We start from the raw sequence: 19,607 nt of genomic DNA, 5'->3' as shown, positions 1-19,607 counted from the left end.
GAGCCAGGTCTTTAGGCCCTTGCAGAAAGATAGAAGGGTGAAGGCAAACCTTACCCCAGGGGGCAGGATGTTCCAGCGGGTTGACGCTATAGTAGAGAAGGCTCTTTTGGATCTTACCAATCAAAGTTCCTTGACTGATGGGTTCCGCAGCAAGCCGCCTCTGCCAGCACAGGTAGAGCTGTTGTTCATTGTTGTTTATTTTGCATTTTTATTCACTATTATGAGATGAGAGGCCTTACAATTCAGAGCAAATCAATTAATACAAGAATTGGGCTGAGGAAGTTAAGGCTGCAATATACCATCTGATAGACTTCATAGCACCTTTGGCCCAGGGGTTTTGCACCTATGCCATAATATTAAGTGTAGCATGTCAATCAGGTATGTCTAGAAGTTTTTGATCAAGTTAATTGAATCAAATGCAAACCTTACAGAGTTGGTTTCTGTTACTGATAAAAAGTTGCAGATGACAGTTCTTTCAGAAAACTCAACATCTTTTTGCATGCATAGTACCTAATGGGACTGTCAAACTTCATTTATTAATCATTTGAGATTTCAGTGTGCTGCTAAACATAATATTGCATTTGCTTTTATCTATGGGAGAATAGCAGCTAAAAGCTATCTAAAAACTATTATATTAAAAAATAAATGCCAACAATATTGCTTATATTATTCATCTGAAGCTAAGGCTCTTTTTTTCCTACACTGGATCTCAAAGTACTGTATACGACAGTGGTATTGTCCATAAACATCATTAAAATAAATAACCATTTTTATTTTTTTTCAGCTGCAAGACATATTTAGAAAGAAAAATGAGAAGAAAGAAAGAAAAGGAAATGAAGAAAAGCGTGCAATGCTGGTAAATATTTTAAACAAATTTTAAAGGGTTTTTCATAATTCTTTGAATGTTGTTCTCAGTAATATCTAGGATAAGATTATTAGATTAATAATAATAACAGCATTGCACATTTTCTTTTTTAATGAATATGAGCCCAAACTTTAACTGAAACAGAAATTGTAGAAGAACAAAATCAAGCAAATATATCTTCAGACTGATGGAAATAAACCATTGTTTTCCCACAGTACTATAAGTTTCAAGTAAAATTTTGGCTGATTTTAATTAGGAAAAATAGGTGCAGTGATTTTTAGCATTGCCTTTCTATCTTTTTTTAAAGTGAATATAGTTTTGACATGGAAATAATTTTATTGAGCAGCTAAAACTTACTACAGTAGATAGTACTGTACTCAGGATGTTTCTCACATGACTATCATACTGCAGATTTTTATAAACTGCAGTAAAATACTTCTGCAATTACTTTAATTGCTATTGGTATACCATTTTTAAAAGAAACCTTTAAAGTGTTCCCATCATCAATAATAACCACCTTGCTAAAATGTCTGTGTTATGGTATCTAATACCTAATATACAGTAATTATAATGTTTTTTATTTGAATTGTACTTCATTATCTTAATTAAAATATCTTATATGTAACCTCCAAAGTCCTTGAGTTTTATTTAAGAGTAATTAATAACTCAAAAGTAAATGAGAGCCTATTGCAAATGTTACACTGGATATTTGCTAATTTGTAATATCTTCATCTTTCTAAGAGATTCTTGCTTGTGTCAGAAATCCATCTTTTAACAATATAGATGAATAGCATGAAGGGCACCTAAGCCTCTGGAAGCTTTTACTGGTAACAGAAGAGATAGACACAAAAGAAATAAGTAGCAGGCATAATTAGATATTCATAAACAGATCATTTGTACCAATGAAGAGCACTTCAAATAAGAGTATTTCAGATGTTAGAACCAATCTTGCAATTTCTCCTTTCATCTCCTCCAGCAGCTTTATTCCTTTCTTTGGAAGAGCCAGAACCAACCAAAAGGAAAAGATTCTAATACTTTGTATGAACAATTATGACTTCTTAAAAAAAATGTATGTATTCTAATAGGGATGTAATTCTGTTCCTTATTAGTCTTAAGTAACTGTATTTTTAAGGTTAGAATGCGATCTAAAGGTAACTAAAAATCTACGTCTTAAAATGTGGCTTAAAACCTTAGCTATAAAGCATAGTTTATAATATTTTTTAAAAAATATAGGCTTGCATATCTTAGCTAATTGCTGTTTTCTTTCCTTTTTACTACTGGTTTTGATATGAAATTCAACTCTTCACTCATACTGCTTTATATCAGCGTCTCCAGCTTTATGGATACCACAGTTCTACTAATGTATGTATTCTAAACTTGTTTACTGATCTATAAGCAATAATTTTTATGATATAAATATTCTTTACAATACAGTATATTTGGCAATGATTAGATTCATATAGTCACTAAGCCAGGATGGGTTTCATTTGATTTTGGCTTAGCATGTGTTAATTCAGCAACTGAATCAACTGAATAACTATATAACTGTAGTTATACAAACTATGGCTTAGTGTAATTTATGGAGCAATTCATTTTTAAAGCCACATGTTCATTGTAAATCAAGAGAAATTAATTGTTGTAAGCCTAACTTGGAAATTGTTTGGTTCTATAATACTGAGGTATTATTATGTTGTTCACCAAGACAGTTCCAGATTTACACTATAGGTGGGTCAAAGGGCCAAAGAACAAACTGATGGGAGATGCATTTGCTTTTGATCTTCTACAAATATACTGGAAGTTTTTATTTGCAACCTGTTCTGCTTTCTGTAGAAATCATATTTATACTTTTTTGATTACTGTAGATTTTAAATGTCTTAAAACTCAGGACAATGACATTTCTTGACTATGACTTAAAATTCAAATCTTAGTATTTGTAGTGAGTGATATAATTATATGCTTCCTTTGTATACTGCCAGTTCAATTGAGTTCACCATACCATATAGGTAATTATTAATACTACAGTAAAATAGAACCACCCTGAGAATGAAGACTAGCTTGTGTGGTCTAAAAGAATTAGAGCAAGAGATCGGCAGACAAGAGAAAAACCAGTTGAATTATGAGTTTCTAATTTTAAGCAATTAACTTTCTGCTTTTTTAAATACAGTCTTTTTTAGTACCAGTAACATTCTTAAATATTGAAGGGTAATAATGAGCCATTAAGGACATAGCATAGAAACAACTGAGCTGAGTCAGAGTAGAGAAACTTACTGCCATACCTTCATATTATGTATTACTTTCTCAGATCATTGTTTGATGCATACAGTAAGCATGCATTGCATGTGCTAACAAATGTTGGATGAAAATGAAGCATGTACAGTTTGAGAAATACTAATTCTGTATTGATCATATAAGTATCCTGAACGATTTGCTGGATATTGAGGCAGTAATAATAATTGGTACCCACCAACTTTCAATCATTATCAAGGCACTGAGGCATACAAAGGCATACAGTTTTTCTCTATACCAGGGGTGTCAAACTCAATTTCATTGAGGGCCGCATCAGCATTGCAGTTGCCCTCAAGGGGCCGGGTGGGTATGGCCTAGGTGGGCGTGGCCTACTGGGTGGGCGTGGCTAGAGTGCGTATGGCCTACTGGGTGGGCATGGCCAGCTCTACATCGTTCGCATCAAGGGTGCCTATGGGGGCCTGGGCAGGAGTGGGACAGATCTGAGGGTCTCTGGCAGAAGGAGGGTCTCTGGGCCAGGGCCAAGGCAGTGGGGGCCGTTCCCTCACTGTTTCCAGGATGGCTTCGCGGGCCACATGAAACCACTTCGCGGGCCGGATCTGGCCCCCGGGCCTTGTGTTTGACATGTCTGCTCTATACAATCAGTAGTTTAATAGGCTGACACAACGTATTTGTTTTCTGAACCTGAATATTAGGTAGATGTACATCATACAAGAAAAGGAGGTCTCTGTTATTATTAAATGTTAGTCTGAACAAAAGAATCTCAAGCCTGAAAAATTAGGGTTATTATCATGAGTTATGTTTACATGAGATCCAAAGCTTTTTTCTCCTACTCATTTTCAAAATATATACAATGGAGGGATATGCCCCTCATTTTTTAAAATTTATAAATAATCAGTAATCATACATCCTTTACACAGAAAGATCCACAGACTGAAGAGTGGACGCTACAATTTTTAATATTCACTTTGTTGTCTCTATTCCCTATATCACCACTGTCATGTTCAATCTCAGTAATTCTCACTTACCAACCATTTGTTCAGTGACCAAAATTATGTCAGGTCCCTATATCCAAAAGGTCACGTGATCGCAATCTGAGTGCTTCGCAACTGGCTCACACTTACAAAGTGAGCATCCCACAGACACAATTGCCATTTGTGGCAGCGCAAAATTAGTTTTAGATAGAAATGTACATTCTTAGGCTTACCCACTTGGAATTTCTTTTTTAGGTAATATTTACTAATAAGAATCTCAGTTAATATTTTGGTAATTCCTACAAGAATGACAAAGCATTTAAACATGGCGTACACATTATAAACCTCACTTTATCATCTAACATTCCACTAGAGAAAAAATAAAAGCAATATAATTTCTTAGCATATAATTAAGGATACCTTTCTTCTTGAAGAAAACTATCTACGTTGGATAGCAGCATTCAAGTGTGTGTGTGTGTGGTATTGAGAGGCTATGCTGGCTTCTGATGAATATTCTATTTATCATTCAGCCAAAGCTGACCACTGACTAAATTTTAAGAGAGATGTCTGGGTCACAAAATAAATAAAATTTAAAGTCCTTAATTCAATTTTACTAGATTATTTTAAAAGTTCTTTTAATCTGATGTAAACAGTATTCCACATCAGGCTTCTGTCAGAGAAATCCATGGGACTTGTCAGTCATAACTGGTTGAAGGATAAGCCTGTGCAAATCCTTTCTACCAATAGGCCAGGAAGAAGTTACAAAGCTTCATGAGCCTGGCCATAGTTGCTTCAACGATTTTAAGAAAAGTATTAACTTCATGATCCCACAGATAGTGAAGTGATTGTTTAAAAAAATTGCACAACCTTACAAAAGGCCAGTTGATTTTAATAAGCCTTAAAGGTCCCTTTCTCTGGAATTGAAACACATTACTATTTTTTCCCCTTAAACATGGTGGAAAAATGCATAATCGAGTAATTTGAAATTAACAGACTAAAATGTTCTTTCTAATTGTGTACATCTACCTAATGTATACAAATACTCTTTCAGGTTTGCTTTTCCATCTGTATGTAATTTAAAACTATATCTTTTAGAAAATTAAAAAAGTTATTTGTTTTTAAGAAATCATTTAATTGTAAATGTATATGATAAATAAAGAAATGACAGTGTATAGCTGTTGTTGCTGACTGATTTTTTTTCCTCTCCCCAACATCTATGCATTCTCAAAATTCTACAGGTGCTCAAAACAGCTGGAGAGAATCTTGTTCCAAGAAGCTATTGGGACACTCTGAGACGTAGCACAAGTCAGGCACTCTTTTCAGACCTCGCAGAGGTATAATAAAACCTCTGTGTGGCCCAAACATGTCTTTCATTGCTTCTCATACAATTTTATTGTTTTTCCTCAGTGTAAATATTCTTTAAAAATATTTCTGTCTTCCCTTAGGCTTTTTTTTATTTGTCCCTTGGCATTTCTTCGGTACCTGTATTTATTAAGCATTTATCATTGGATTCAGAGTGTTAGTCCTTTGAGCTATAGTATTTAATCTTCACAATGACAAAATTAATCTTGTGTTTTGTACATCAGAAATATTTGACGCTTATTTACTTTGTGACATTAAAAAATCCATAATAATAAATATTTTTCCCACATGCTTAGAATTACACTTTACATTTGAAGGTTTGGAAACCTCCTCCTGAAAACCTCCATCTGTATTAGGGTTACAGATTCTTGGATATTGGCCTAAATTGATAACCTTCTATGAAATACCTGATAATAAAGCTTCATCCAAGCTAAATTCAAAAATTTTGGAAACTTTTCCACATATATGAACAGCCAAGAGAAATGCAAGTTCTAAGAGAAATGCAAGTTCTAAGAGAAAAAATATTACTCTGCTCTCTCCCCACCCCCCTAGAAATAATGCAAAGTACTCTACTACAAACAAGAACTGCAGTTTTCTACCAGATAACTACATCTGGATTCTGTCTCTTATGAAACTGAAAATTAATCAGGTATGAAAAATCCATGCCTGATAATATTTACTACCAAAATTTTAAATAGTAAATTTAAATCAGAAATTGTGAGTTTATATTTTAATCTATAAAGCAGTTTCTTGTAATCCCAAACTGCATTCATATTTGAGGCTTTTCCACATAAGTAGTAGAAATCTTGACATTTTCAGATGTATAGGTTTTTCTGAGACACAGAATCTTAGGACCAAAATCTGATAAGTATCTAGAGTAGATCTTAATAAGTTTATTTCCCCAAACAAATTAATTTTTCATTTTTTATATTAAAGAAGCAATTTTTAAAAATGATTTGCCTTTTTTTAGCATAATTCAGCTAAAATATAAAACATCTTGTTTAATTTCTGTAATTCATTTCATCCGATTTCAGACTGTTTTTAACTATCACTGATATATCCTTACATTGGTATTTTATGTTTGTTAAGACATTAATAGATTATTTATATGATCTGTGAGCAAGATTAATTTTTATTTATCAAATTTAGACACTGCCCATCTCACTTTCCAAGTGAATCTGTCACTTTCCAAGTGACATTGATATATTAATTACTAACTATATAAAAATTAATATATTAATTACTAACTGGTTTTGCAAAATATATACTAGTTTGATGAATGAATTAATGATATTTTAAATAAAATTCATTGTTAATATCTTGAGTTATTTTTGTTTCTAAAATTATGCATTGAATTTATTATCAACTGCTAATGTGTTTTTAAGCGTGCAGATGACTTTACAAGTTTACACCCTGATACTACGTTGCTGATACACTTTTTTGGAAAGAAAGGAAAGGCTGAGCTTAACTTCGAAGATTTTTACAGGTGACTTTATTTTATACTTTGAATATACATCACATTTTCATGTATGTCTTATATGTTTGGAAGGTATTTTTCTGATCTTAAATAAAAAGAAAAAATATCTACTTGGATGAATTTGTTGATAGTGCTAGAAAAAAAGACATTTTACCATGAAATGCAGAAAAGCCAAAAGTGAAGAGCTATTTAATAGACATTTTTTTAAAAATCAAATAATTATAGCAATGCTAAAAGGAATATGGACTTTAGATTTTAGCAGATAAATTAATCATATGAATTATTCATAGAGAAAATGAGAATGAACAAGTGAATACAAGCAACTTGATTTCCTACAACATATTTACAAATCTAGATCCTTCAGGCATTGTTTAAAGGAAAATACTTTTTTACGTATGTTGTTTTATCTTTTGTTGTTTGAAAGATATCATAGTTGAATATTTTGTTGCCAGTTTTTTAGTCTCTGAATTAATAGTAGGAAATATTCTGCAGCAGAATTTAAACATTAGATATATTTGCTATTACTCCCCTATCTACCCCATAATCTTTCAGAGTCTGATATCAATATTTTCATAAACTAGGTTTATGGACAACCTTCAAACTGAAGTTCTTGAGATAGAATTCCTTTCCTATTCTAATGGAATGAACACCATCAGTGAGGAAGACTTTGCTCATATACTGTTAAGATATACGAATGTGGAGAATACCTCAAGCTATCTGGAAAATGTACGCTGCAGTATCCCAGAAGAACAAGTAAGATTTCCAATAAGAGACCCAGGTGTCTGCAGAACTTTCATAGCCATATTCATTTTAGCATCCCAATCTTGTTAATTATTAACTAGAGAATTTTAAGTTTAAGTTTATTGAATTCATATACCGCCCTTTTCCCGTAGGACTCAGGGCGGTTTACAAAGTATTTAAAAACATCAATACAATACAAGAGTTAAAAACAGTTAAAATAATTAAATTTGATCCAGATAGATATGCTTAAATCTGAAAGCTACAATTCTTTCATAGCCCAAGACTGAAGATGCATAGTGCCAATACAATCCTTACTGTATGCAAGGAATGTGGGAGAGGAGGAGAAATAGTTTACATTGAAATACTTATTTTTAAAAATGTACAAAATTCCAAAATTACGTTTGTGTAATTCTCCATGAAATAACTCCAGTGCCTTTTATAATGAATAAAAATTCTACAGATGAATCTTTTAACTTGCTGACAGAAAAAAATCCTCTTACTATAATTCTGCTTATTACATCATCACCAATGTCATTGAAATGCCTTTAGATTAAACATTGGGAATAATGTTTTATCCCACCATATATAATTTTTATGTATCAGATTTTAATGGAACTTCAATTTCAGCTAATTGTTACTCAACTATTTTTCTTTACAAACGCTATGCTAAAATAGCATATATCCACATGTTTTGTACTTTATCATTTAGTAAAATGATTTATTTGATTATTATTATAATCAAATTTAAGTTCTATCAAATTACAGAATCAAGTAGAATATGCATCCATAAAAAATGAGCAATGAAATTGAGTAATTCATCTTGCTGATTGCTGAAAGCCAGTTTGGTGTAGTAGTTATGCTGCTGGCCTAGAAACTAGGAGACTGTTCTAGGCCTGCCTTAGGCTTGAAAAATGGCTTGGTGACTTTGGACTTTAGGATTTTTTTTCTTCCTGCTTTTATATAATTCAAGGCAATAAGCAGACTTAATACTCCTGCCTCCTGTTTTTCCCACAAAAGCAGCTGGCTTTCATGTCTAAGGCAGAACTATAACTCACAGTCTCTGATTTCTAGGCCAGCACTTTAACCATTATAGCAAACTGACCCTCAGTTCACATCTTAACATGAATTAATTTGTAATAAGCCAGCACTGAGTTCAGCGGTTTTTCAATGTCTAACTTGTGTTGTTAGATAAGTAAATAAATAGAAAATCAATATATTGGGAGAAAAAAGTGTTGTCAGGAGCATATTTCAATTATATAGCAATCTAGTGGAAGCAGAATTTATCATTGTTGATATTAAAGGAAGCTTTTCTCACATGGGATATTTTTAGCATAATTCTTATTTGTAGAAGGATCAGGTTTAACTATTTGTGAATCACTTGTAAACAGTTGGATTTCTTTTTAAATACTATACTTTTCAATATACTTCACTTTTGGTTAGGTGAGCTAAGAGGAAACAAACAGCTATCATTTAGCAATTTTTAAAATTCCAATCAGTCATGTCCATTTCTCACAGAGTGCATGGACAAGTTCCTGCAGTTTTCTTGACAAGATTTTTCCAAAGTAGTTTGCCATTGCCTCCATCTTAGAGCTGAGAGAAAGTGACTGGCCCAAGGTCAGCCCGCTGGCTTCATGCACAAGGCAGGATGAATTGACAATCTGTTGGTTTCTACCCTGATGCCTTAACTGCTAACCAAACTGGTCATATTCAGCAGTTAATAGAAGCTAAAACATTTAGTTACTCTTACATAGATATTTCACTTGCAACTAAATTAAGGCATACTATTTAATTAATTAATTAATTATTTGCCACCTATCTCACCAGAAGGCAACTTAATACTAAGAACAGACTGTTAATGAGACATTGAAAGGAAATATAAATAAGCAAGTGCTAATTATAGGAATAAAGGAGACAGAACATTAATAGATTTTTCTACTTCCTCCAAGGAATCAGAGGGCTGGTAATGTGTCTTTGCTTTACCTCAGCAAGATAAAATTTCAGCAGTGATAACTCAGAAAACAGGAGATGCCACATGAACAGATTGTGAAGACTTCCATTCCCCTGAGAGGATTGTTTGCAATATATTATTGCTGTTTAATTTAAACCTCATATTTCTATCCAGGGAACAGTCTACCCTGCTCTGTATGTGAGATCAAATATTTACTGGCATAGATCAGTTGTTGTTTACATTATTTTTATCCTACCTTTATCTTTATAAATATCTCAAGGCGGCAAATGTACAGTATATAACATTCCTTCCTCCATTTTCCCCACAACAGTCATCCTGTGAATTGGATTGTATTAAATCTAATCACTAGACCAAATTTACTCTGTTGTTGTAATACATATGAACTCTGTACCTGCCCCTGATTAGGCAGCCTCAGCATAGATGTTAGACAATAAGTTATAACAAAGATTACACAACTAATTCAGGAAAGGATGCTGGTAAGCAGAATGATGGATAGTCCTAGGCTGGCCATTCTGTCCTAGCAGCATGCATTCAAAATTGGCATATTGTGTAAAAGAGCACGTGGCCAGCTATTTTTAACAGATCTGTACAATTCTATGAACGTGACCAAATTTTGCTATACGGTTTGTAAAATCCGATACATTTTAATCCCATCAATGATCTAACTAACTTGTTTTATTTTGTTTCATCTACAGTTAACCTGTGGGATTCTAGTAGGTGAAAAAAATAGGATACAGAACACATAGGCTGAAAAAATAGAGAACAGTGATTCAGATGTAAATGTTTTCTCTTAATTCTGCTAATCAATTGGCATCACATATCCAGGAGATAATCCCTATTTTAGAATTGAATTGGCAGTGTTAGACAGAAATTATTCTGAAAAGCTTATATCAATGATAGAGCATGTAGAAGTTAGGTTAATGCGTGAAAATGTGAAACGAGTCTCAGTGTTTCACATGGTACAGAAATTTTTCTTCCAAATCATTTTTACAGCAGGGTATTATATATATTCCATTGTTACATTCTTATTAACTTTTAATAAGCCATAGCCAGTCTTAAAATCCTTGTTATTACTGCATTAAAAATAAAAGATAATATGTTTTGTTGGCATTGATCCATGCCAGTGAATAATTAGACAGCATAATAAACTTTAATTTAGCTGAATATTATTTCTGCAGCAAATGAAAACAGCAACTTAGATATTATTAAATACACGGGCTTCCTTAACTTTCTATAAATTATGCTCTTACTGCTTGAAAGCTTTAAATATATATTGTTTATATTTGTATTATATAGAATATTTATATATACATTATGTATAATGACAGATAAACATTATTAAATATTTTAGAATATATTTTTAAAAAGACAAATACAGAGGAATTGTTTTAATGCTGCCATAGTTTTTCTGAGCCAGCAATGAAGCAGTGTTCTTTTTGCAAGACAAACAAGGCATTATAGCAACTATCATCTTGGTTCTAATGTCAACATTACTTTATTTCACAGGGCATTACATTTGATGAATTTAGATCCTTTTTCCAGTTTTTGAACAATCTGGAAGATTTTGCAATTGCAATGCAAATGTACAATTTTGCAAATCGTTCAATAGGACAAGGTAAGACTGTCTAATTTCAAGATTTTGTGCTTTTCATTTATTTATTTATTTTTCTTATTTATCACATTTGTGTACTACCCAACTCCAATGACTGGGCAGTTCACAACTAAATTAAACTAAAACAAGGAAAATACAGTAGTACCCAATTAAAATAAAAAGATAGTGAGAGTGAAAGACTGTACAAGAACAAACCAAAGGGTCTTCATATTTTCCTGCCAAAGGTTTGGACAATGAGACAGGTCTTCAAGACCCTTCTAAATAACAGCAGAGTAGGCACCATCCAGGGCTAGGAGGAAACGTCATTCCAAAGGGCAGGGACTGCCATAGAGAAGGTGTGTTTCCCAAGTCCTGATAAATATCAATCTTGCAAAATCAAATTGTCCAAGGACATATATGAGAAGCAGGGACACAGGCCCTCAAGCAACCAAGTCCTATGCCATGTAGGGCATTACAGGCAATAACCTGAATCAAACAATAGAAGAGAAACTCATATTTTTTATTTTGCTGTCCTTTAACATTTCTGCATCAAATGTTTCATTAAAAATAGAGCCTGAATTCTCATGTAATGTTAAAAGTAACTGTCTCCTTCTAATATCTTACCTTTCCAAAAAAAGAGAAAGAAATATTGCATGTTTTCTGCTAATATTTTTGTGTGCAGTGTGCAGCAGCAGCCATAATACAATCCTGGGTTGTATAAACAGAGGCACAGAATCAAGATCACGCAAAGTATTAGTACTGCTCTATAAAACCCTAATAAGACCACAGCTGCAGCCGGTTTTGGTCACCATACTACAAAAAAGATGTTGATCCCTTGGAAAAAGTTCAGAGAAGAGCAACTAAAATGATCAAAGGCCTGGAGACTAAAACATAAGAAGAACACCTACAGGACTTTGGTTTGGCTAGTCTAAAGACAAGAAGAAACCGGGGTGGCATGATAGCAGCTTTGAGGGGCTGCCACAAAGAAGAAAATGTCAAACTATTCTCCAAAGCACCAGAGGGCAGAACAAGAAACAATGGTTGGAAACTGACCAAAGAGAGAAGCAACCTGGAATTAAGGAGAAACTTCCTAACAGTGAGGACAGTTAACCAATGGAACAGCTTGCTTCAGAAATCGTGAGCGTTTCATCACTGAAAGTCTTTAAGAAGAGACTAGACAATCACTTGTTTGAGATGATATAGATTCTTCTGCTCGAGTAGGGGGCTGGACCAGAATATCTCCAAGGTCCCTTTTCGGCTCTATTCTATTCTAAAATATATTCAATATAAAAGCAGTTGACTTTTCTTAATTGATTTTTCTGCACATGAATGTTCTTTGCTTAGAATTAAATAAACCTAATTCCTCTAAAGTTAAATGACCATATTGTAATACAATAAAAAAATCATGATTAAGCATACTGAGGTGATTCACATCAAGTCTTACATTTGTAAATTTCCCCTTGCATTTTGGTAAGTGTAGTCAAGATTTCAATAATTTTTGCCTAAGACTGTTTAGGTAAGATAACATTCAACTATAAACATAAATTTATGAAATTTGTAAATATGAAGGCAATTTACAGTATTTTTTATAATTTTGGACCAATTTTTATAAAATGATATATTTTATTCAAATTCAAAAACTAGATTCTATATCCATGAAAAAAATGATATCCATTTTTAAATAAGTTTTCTGTTTGTGTGTATATTTGTGTGTGTGTGACTATGTGTACATGTACTGAAAATTTGGCAAAGATTTATTTGGTCCATATTATTAATATGGTAATAGTAACCACTGGTGAAAAATTTTAACAAATAGAAATTTTTGGCATAGATAAATTAGAAAGCAAAATTAAAAATTGGGAATTTGCACAATTTAAGTAAAAATTAAACATAGCAGTAAAATAATGGTGTGTTTTTAAATAAAAATGTGACAAATTATTTAAATGGGAAGTAACTGTTGTGAATCTATCTCGTTTAGTAAACAAATGGAAGAAATTATGATTAATTACAGGCTGAATTTCTGTTTAAAAGCTACAAAAAACATTAGGTTCTTTCCTACTAGCGCTTTCATACAACAAATTATTGATGCGTAACATCTGATCTTAAAATGTATTAGAGTATTATACTATCAAGAATTGAAGCTAAAATATTTTGCAGTTGTTAGTAACTAACTTGGAATTACAAAATAGCAGAATAACAGAGTTGGAAGGGACCTTGGAGATTTTCTAGTCCAAACCTTGATCAAGCAAGAAACTCTATACTATTTCAGACAAATGGGTTGTCCAATCTCTTCTTAAAAACCTCCAATGATGGAGCACCACAACTTCTGGAGGCAAGTTGTTCCACTGATTAATTGTTCTATTATAATTCTATTGTCAAGTTTCCAACATACGGGCTGCTAACATTGAATGTTATTGCTTGACATCTATCATAATATAATTATATATAATATTCTATTCTATTATAATATTATAATTCTATTATAATTACATTGCATAGCAAATGTTTATGCTAAATTAAACTGATTTGAATAAAAGAATTCATCAATTTTCTTAAGAGAAAAGAAAACTCCATATCTACAACAATTTATCTAAAACAGTATTAAGTAATATAAAATTAATAAAACTAAAATAATACATTTAAACATCCCTTATGTCCAATAAAAACAGTGATTAAAATGATTGAAACATTGCTAATTGCACTGATTTAAAGTATCACTAATATAATTACAAAATTGGGAATGAAACTAAATATCAAAATTTGAAAAGTATTTTTGCATCAAAACTAGCATTTATTCAAATTGAATTCTATTTTTTCACTTGTATAATGTGGGAATGACCTCAAGTGACCTTGAGAGATGTGAAGAAGAGATGCTTCCTAGGGAATGATCAGATAAAACGGGACAGGGGAACCTGCAACTACATAACAGGCAGAGAAATTCTAACTGACCAGATTGTAAAAAGAGACAGCAGGACATTTGTATTTTCAAACAAGATTCTATAAATGTAGCCTAATAATGAAGTAGAATTAACTCATCTGCTCTTTTTCATGTCCAGTCTACCTGAAAAGACTGACTATTAGGGTGAGTAGACTGGCTGGGTTTATTCAGCAAGCTAAACCAAAATATGAGTTGCTTTGGTTTTGGCCTAATGAACCATAACCAAACTGTTGCAATTTGTAAACCATTATATAAAACTGATCTAGGCTACTAGAAATTTATCTATAGAACCTGTTTGCTTTTATTCTAAGATGGCTCACTTATCAGTTATTAAGCACATACTCTTACAACAAGCTCTTCATCACAGCGACAGCATGCTGCTGGGATACGTACTGTAGAAGCTGCATTAGAGTATTCTGGCATTCAGAATTTCTAGTTTTTAAAACAACTCTATATCACTAAAAGCGTGGGGACCTGGGATAAACTGACATTGTACATGACCATATGGTCCAGTTCCTGACCTGCCCATTGTGTACTTTCTGAGAGAAGCTTTTGGTTGAACCCATCACCATGAAGTAAACAAACTAGAGGCCAGGAAACACTGTTTCTCAGCTGCTGTTTGGGTCTTGTGGAATATCAATACCTTACTCTATCTCTTTGTCAATTATTATGTAAACTCCTGTGGCTCTGTAATGATTTGATAGTATACAGAAACTGGGATAGTTTTAAAATATGAGCAAAATTTCAGCAAAAGCTAGAAACTGAGGATAAGAAAGAAAAAAAAGGGCTTCCAGTTTGCGCGCACGGCACTTGCGGACATGCAGGAAGAGTCCTCTCCCTGCTGTCCAATCTCTCTTCCTTGGAGGACTCTGAAAAGTGTTGAAAGTCACCCTGGAGGGACAACCACCGTGAGGAGGCCCTCCTTGTGATCGCAGAAAGGCGGCAGCCCTCCGCTTCAATCTGGAGCAGCTCCTTTGACACGAAGAAGAGATCGGCCATTAAGATGGCCAATCATTAAGCAGTTCCCTGCCAAAAGCCCAAAGCACCATCTAGCATTACGAAGCAATCTGGAGGACCTGGGTGAGACTTTACCTTTCTTATTCCCCTAACCACCTTCCTGTGGGACTTTTCTGAAAAATTCCTCCCCCTCCTTTGAAAGAACGGCGACTGCATACTTGGGGAATAAATTTTAAAGCCTTAAAAGAAATCAAGCGACTAAGCAAAGAAATTAAGCAATCTTATTTCTACTTATTAAAAAGCTTCTATTTTTGTGGGGATCTACCACCATATTTTCTGCTTAAGCTGTGAATTAAGGGAGTAAAAAATGGACTAATTGAACAAAAGCTTTATATTAATCTGGAAAAAGATTTTACATCGTATTCTATATGCTATTGATGACATCTTGTGGCAAAACTTGGTATAGCAAGTAAACCTTTTTCTTATTGTGAGAACTGACTGAATAACAGAGCTGTCCTTGACATTATTTTCAAAGATAAGATTGGGAACACCTGGCACTGAAAACAGTGTTTAGGAATACTGGAGGTGAATAATCATTGACTCTTATTAAAATAGCCTCCATGAAAGACTTATCTGTAAACATCAATGAAATGGAAGAATATATCCCACCACTTAATTACAAACTGATACTGGACACAATCTTGGCAATGACTGAGCAAATCAAAGCCAAACTGCAAGATAAATCTGACAGCTTAAAGCCACCAAATCAAACTTTGACATTAAATGATGAATTGACAATCCAAAAACAAACAGAAGAAGTGGAAACTAACATTAAAATAGGAGACTTTAAAGAACAACAAGTGCAATTTCCAGAGAACCTTGAAGCCCAAACCTTGACTTTCAACTATAAAACCTACAACTCAAAAAACAATAGTACCCGAAGAAAGCAAGATTAAGAGGGAAGATTAATATCTTAAGGCCTTCAAATACAGTACGTTGAGGATTCAGCTAATCAAATGATAACCATAACACCAGCTACTACTTTCTACCTAAGCCAGATGGAATTGGAAGAAGAAAAAGACCAGACTGAACTAATGACAACTATATTACACCAAACATCAAAAATTGAGCTATTATAGCAACACTTCGATGATTACAAAGGGGACACTTTCTTTGCAAAACTGATATTTGGATGGTCTCCCTGGATTCAAATGATGTGTGTAGGAAGAAAGGGAGATACATCTGAGAATTTAAAGGCACCAATATGGAAGCCTGATTGGCACAAAAAGAAGGCGAGAGTTAGATTTAAAAAATTAGACTTGTCTTTTTCTTGGGATTTGTAAGGATAGAGCTTAAAAAATTTCTTTTAATGGATTAAGGGGAATCTAAAAAATATAAACTGATTTTATATTTAGGTTTTAGATCTTTAAGGGAAAACAAAATTAAGCTTCTAGAATATAACTGAACTATGTTATAGAATTTGGAATGATATAATAAAAGACAGTATTTTAATAATTGATGAACTATTAAGATGATATATAGAATATATTAGTTGTAATGATATAGATATAAATTGATTTTATATTTAACTTTTAGGTGTCTAAGAGAAAGGAAAGTTGGCTATTAGAATTGATGTATATTATAGAATTTGGAAAGATATAACAAAAGGTATTTTTCTAATAATTGGTGAATTGTTAAGATGACAAATAGAATTTACTTGTAAAAAATAAGAATGTTTTGAAATGAACAATGTAATTACTTTTTATTGAAATAGGGAAATGTGGGTTACCCAAAAATTAAGTTTTCTTTTATATATCTTAGGCTATTCTAGAATATTCTATTGCAATTAGGTAAAACTTAAAAACAGGACATATAAGTGAAAATATATTGAAAATACTTTTAATTGACTAGGCCACAATCAGAAATGTGTTAATTTGATTATAACTAAGGGAATCGGAGAAGGAATCTTTGTTGACACAATTTGAGCTATTTACAAACAACCTGTTATTTGCTATTTACTTTTGATTACCCAACCACCGTATTACTTCACAAATATCTGAATGTAAAATTAAAAAATTAATAAAACTTGTACAAAAAAAGAAAGAAAAAAAAGACTTTTATTTCTCCCCGGATCTCTGATTAACATTATCACCTTATGTACAATAGAAGTTAAATTTTTGTATATTTATCATGTAATGCCATTGTCAAGCCATCAAGTAGTTTTGTTCAGCACACTAATTTGCTTTGTTTCCTTAGATGAGTTTAAGCGTGCAGTGTATGTGGCTACTGGTTTGAAGCTTTCACCTCATTTAGTGAATACAGTTTTCAAGATCTTTGATGTAGATAAGGATGATCAACTGAGTTACAAAGAATTTATTGGTATTATGAAAGACAGATTGCATCGAGGATTCAGAGTAAGAATCTAAATTATTGCTTAATAATGTTTATTACATCATCAGCTTTAAAAAGATATCACTGTCTCCATAGCCATTTCAAAATTATCCTTTTTTTGAAGTTAAAACTATTAATCAAGTATGCTCTAGTTCAGGCATAGGCAACCTCGGCTCTTTTATGACTCATGGACTTCAACTCCCAGAATTCCTGAGTCAGCTATGTTGACTCGGGAATTGTGGGAGTTGAAGTCCATGAGTCATAAAAGAGCCGAGGTTACCTACCCCTGCTCTAGTTCTATCCAACCACTAATTTATAGGATTGGATGTTTGTTCTACTTGCTTAAACTGCAAGCCTTACTATTAATGAAGTTGATCTTTAGTTTTTTATTTAGCAATTTTAATTTTGCTGTTATCATTTATATACAGTACAGGCAGTCCTAAATCACAATTGAGCCCAAAATTTATATTGCTAAGTGAGATATTTGTTAAGTGAGTTTTGTCCCATTTTATGACCTTTCTTGCCACAATTGTTAAGTGAATTACTGCAGTTTTAAAGTTAGTAACTCCATTGTTAACTGAATCTGGCTTCCCCATTGACTTTGCTTGTTGCAAAAGGTGATCACATCACTGCACCTGTCATAAATATGAGTCAGTTTCCAAGTGTCTGAATTTTAAGCATGCTGCAATGGTCATAAGTGTGAAAAACTGTCATAAGACACTTTTTTCAGTGTCGTAACTTCAAATGGTCACTAAATGAACTGTTGTAAGTCAAGGACTACCTGTATATACATATGAAATGCTTTTATAAAATTAAACTAGTTAATAGACCTAATGGAAATTAACTAGGACAATTACTTTATTAATATGTATAATTTTGTCATAGATGAATTATACAATAAATCTGCAGATCTTGTGTAATTTTCTATTTAATTTGCAAGTTTAAATTAGCTCAGATTTGAAAGATTTTTCAAAAACCCCGGAAACTCTGATATTTCTTTAAAAAGACTACATTTTATAGTATAAACATTTTAGATTAACAAGTCAAAACCAGCAACGATTTAAATATATGTCTTAGAAATTGACTGGGGCATGCAGCTGTTTGAACCAAACCACTGAAACGTTGATCCATTTTTCTCACAATTACTCAGTCTGATTTTCTCCTTTTTACTGGATCGTTTATTCACTTGCTCCCCTAGAAAGGAGGAAAATATCTCTGGAGGAATGTGAAGCTATGTAGCTCTTAAGATTAGTTACAGAGTCCCCACAGTGTCCCACATGCGTGTTCACATGCGTGTTCACATGATCCACCATTTTCATTAAAATAATGAAAGAGCCTTGGTGGAGCAGTGGGCTAATGCCTCCTTAAGTAACACCAGCTGCCGGCAATTAGTGCAGGTTCGCATCCCACCAGGCTCAAGGTTGACTCAGCCTTCCATCCTTCCGAGGTAGGTAAAATGAGGACCCAGATTGTTGGGGGCAATTAAGCTGACTTTGTAATAATGCCGCTTGGGGTGTGTGTGAAAGCCCTAATAAGCAGGCATATACATAGAATGAAGGCTACTGCTAAGCTTGTAAGCCGCCCTGAGTCTTCGGAGAAGGGCGGGATATAAATGGAATTAAAATAAAAATAAAAAAATAAAAAACAAATAAAAACAAATAAAATAATGAATAAATAAAAAATAATAAAATAATAAAAAAATAAAATAATGTTGTGACACAATCTCCACTCCTTTTGTATGTGTGTGTGATATCATGATGCTAATATAAAAGAAGTGGGGTTTGCATTGACCTGCCTCTTCTTTTGCTATTTGCCCCCACCACCACCTTTAGCAACAAAAGATACAATTCATTGTCATTTTTCTAGTTTTTAGTTGCTAGTCTTTCCTGCCCATTTTCTGATATTTTGTTTGAATACATTCCACTTTTCCAAATTTTGATAGCTGTTGAGTGAAGTAGAATGTAAGCTAGTTTAGGTGAGGCCAACTATTAGAATCAAGGAAGTATATCAAGCAGGATACTTCACATTTCATACTTTCATACTGAACTGTAAGATCTTTAAAGATGGATTAACATCACAAATAATATTTAGGATTTTG

At 33.0% G+C, this 19,607-nt stretch overlaps 1 protein-coding gene across 1 annotated transcript in view; it reads left to right on the top strand.

Moving 5' to 3' along the window:
* The window catches only part of MICU3 (mitochondrial calcium uptake family member 3), a 55,770-nt gene that overhangs the window by 29,724 nt on the left and 6,439 nt on the right, over positions 1-19,607 (top strand). The window contains exons 7-13 of the mRNA XM_083367594.1: positions 785-856; positions 2,192-2,227; positions 5,322-5,417; positions 6,831-6,931; positions 7,504-7,675; positions 11,139-11,247; positions 17,375-17,532. Coding sequence (XP_083223720.1) covers positions 785-856; positions 2,192-2,227; positions 5,322-5,417; positions 6,831-6,931; positions 7,504-7,675; positions 11,139-11,247; positions 17,375-17,532 — 744 coding nt within the window. The remainder of the gene's footprint in view (positions 1-784; positions 857-2,191; positions 2,228-5,321; positions 5,418-6,830; positions 6,932-7,503; positions 7,676-11,138; positions 11,248-17,374; positions 17,533-19,607) is intronic.

Source organism: Vipera ursinii (genome assembly GCF_947247035.1).
Source record: "Vipera ursinii genome assembly, chromosome: 7".
In the NCBI taxonomy this organism is placed as follows: Eukaryota; Metazoa; Chordata; class Lepidosauria; order Squamata; family Viperidae; genus Vipera; species Vipera ursinii.
Note: the sequence above shows the minus strand (reverse complement) of the source record. Positions and strands in the feature narration are given on the sequence as shown.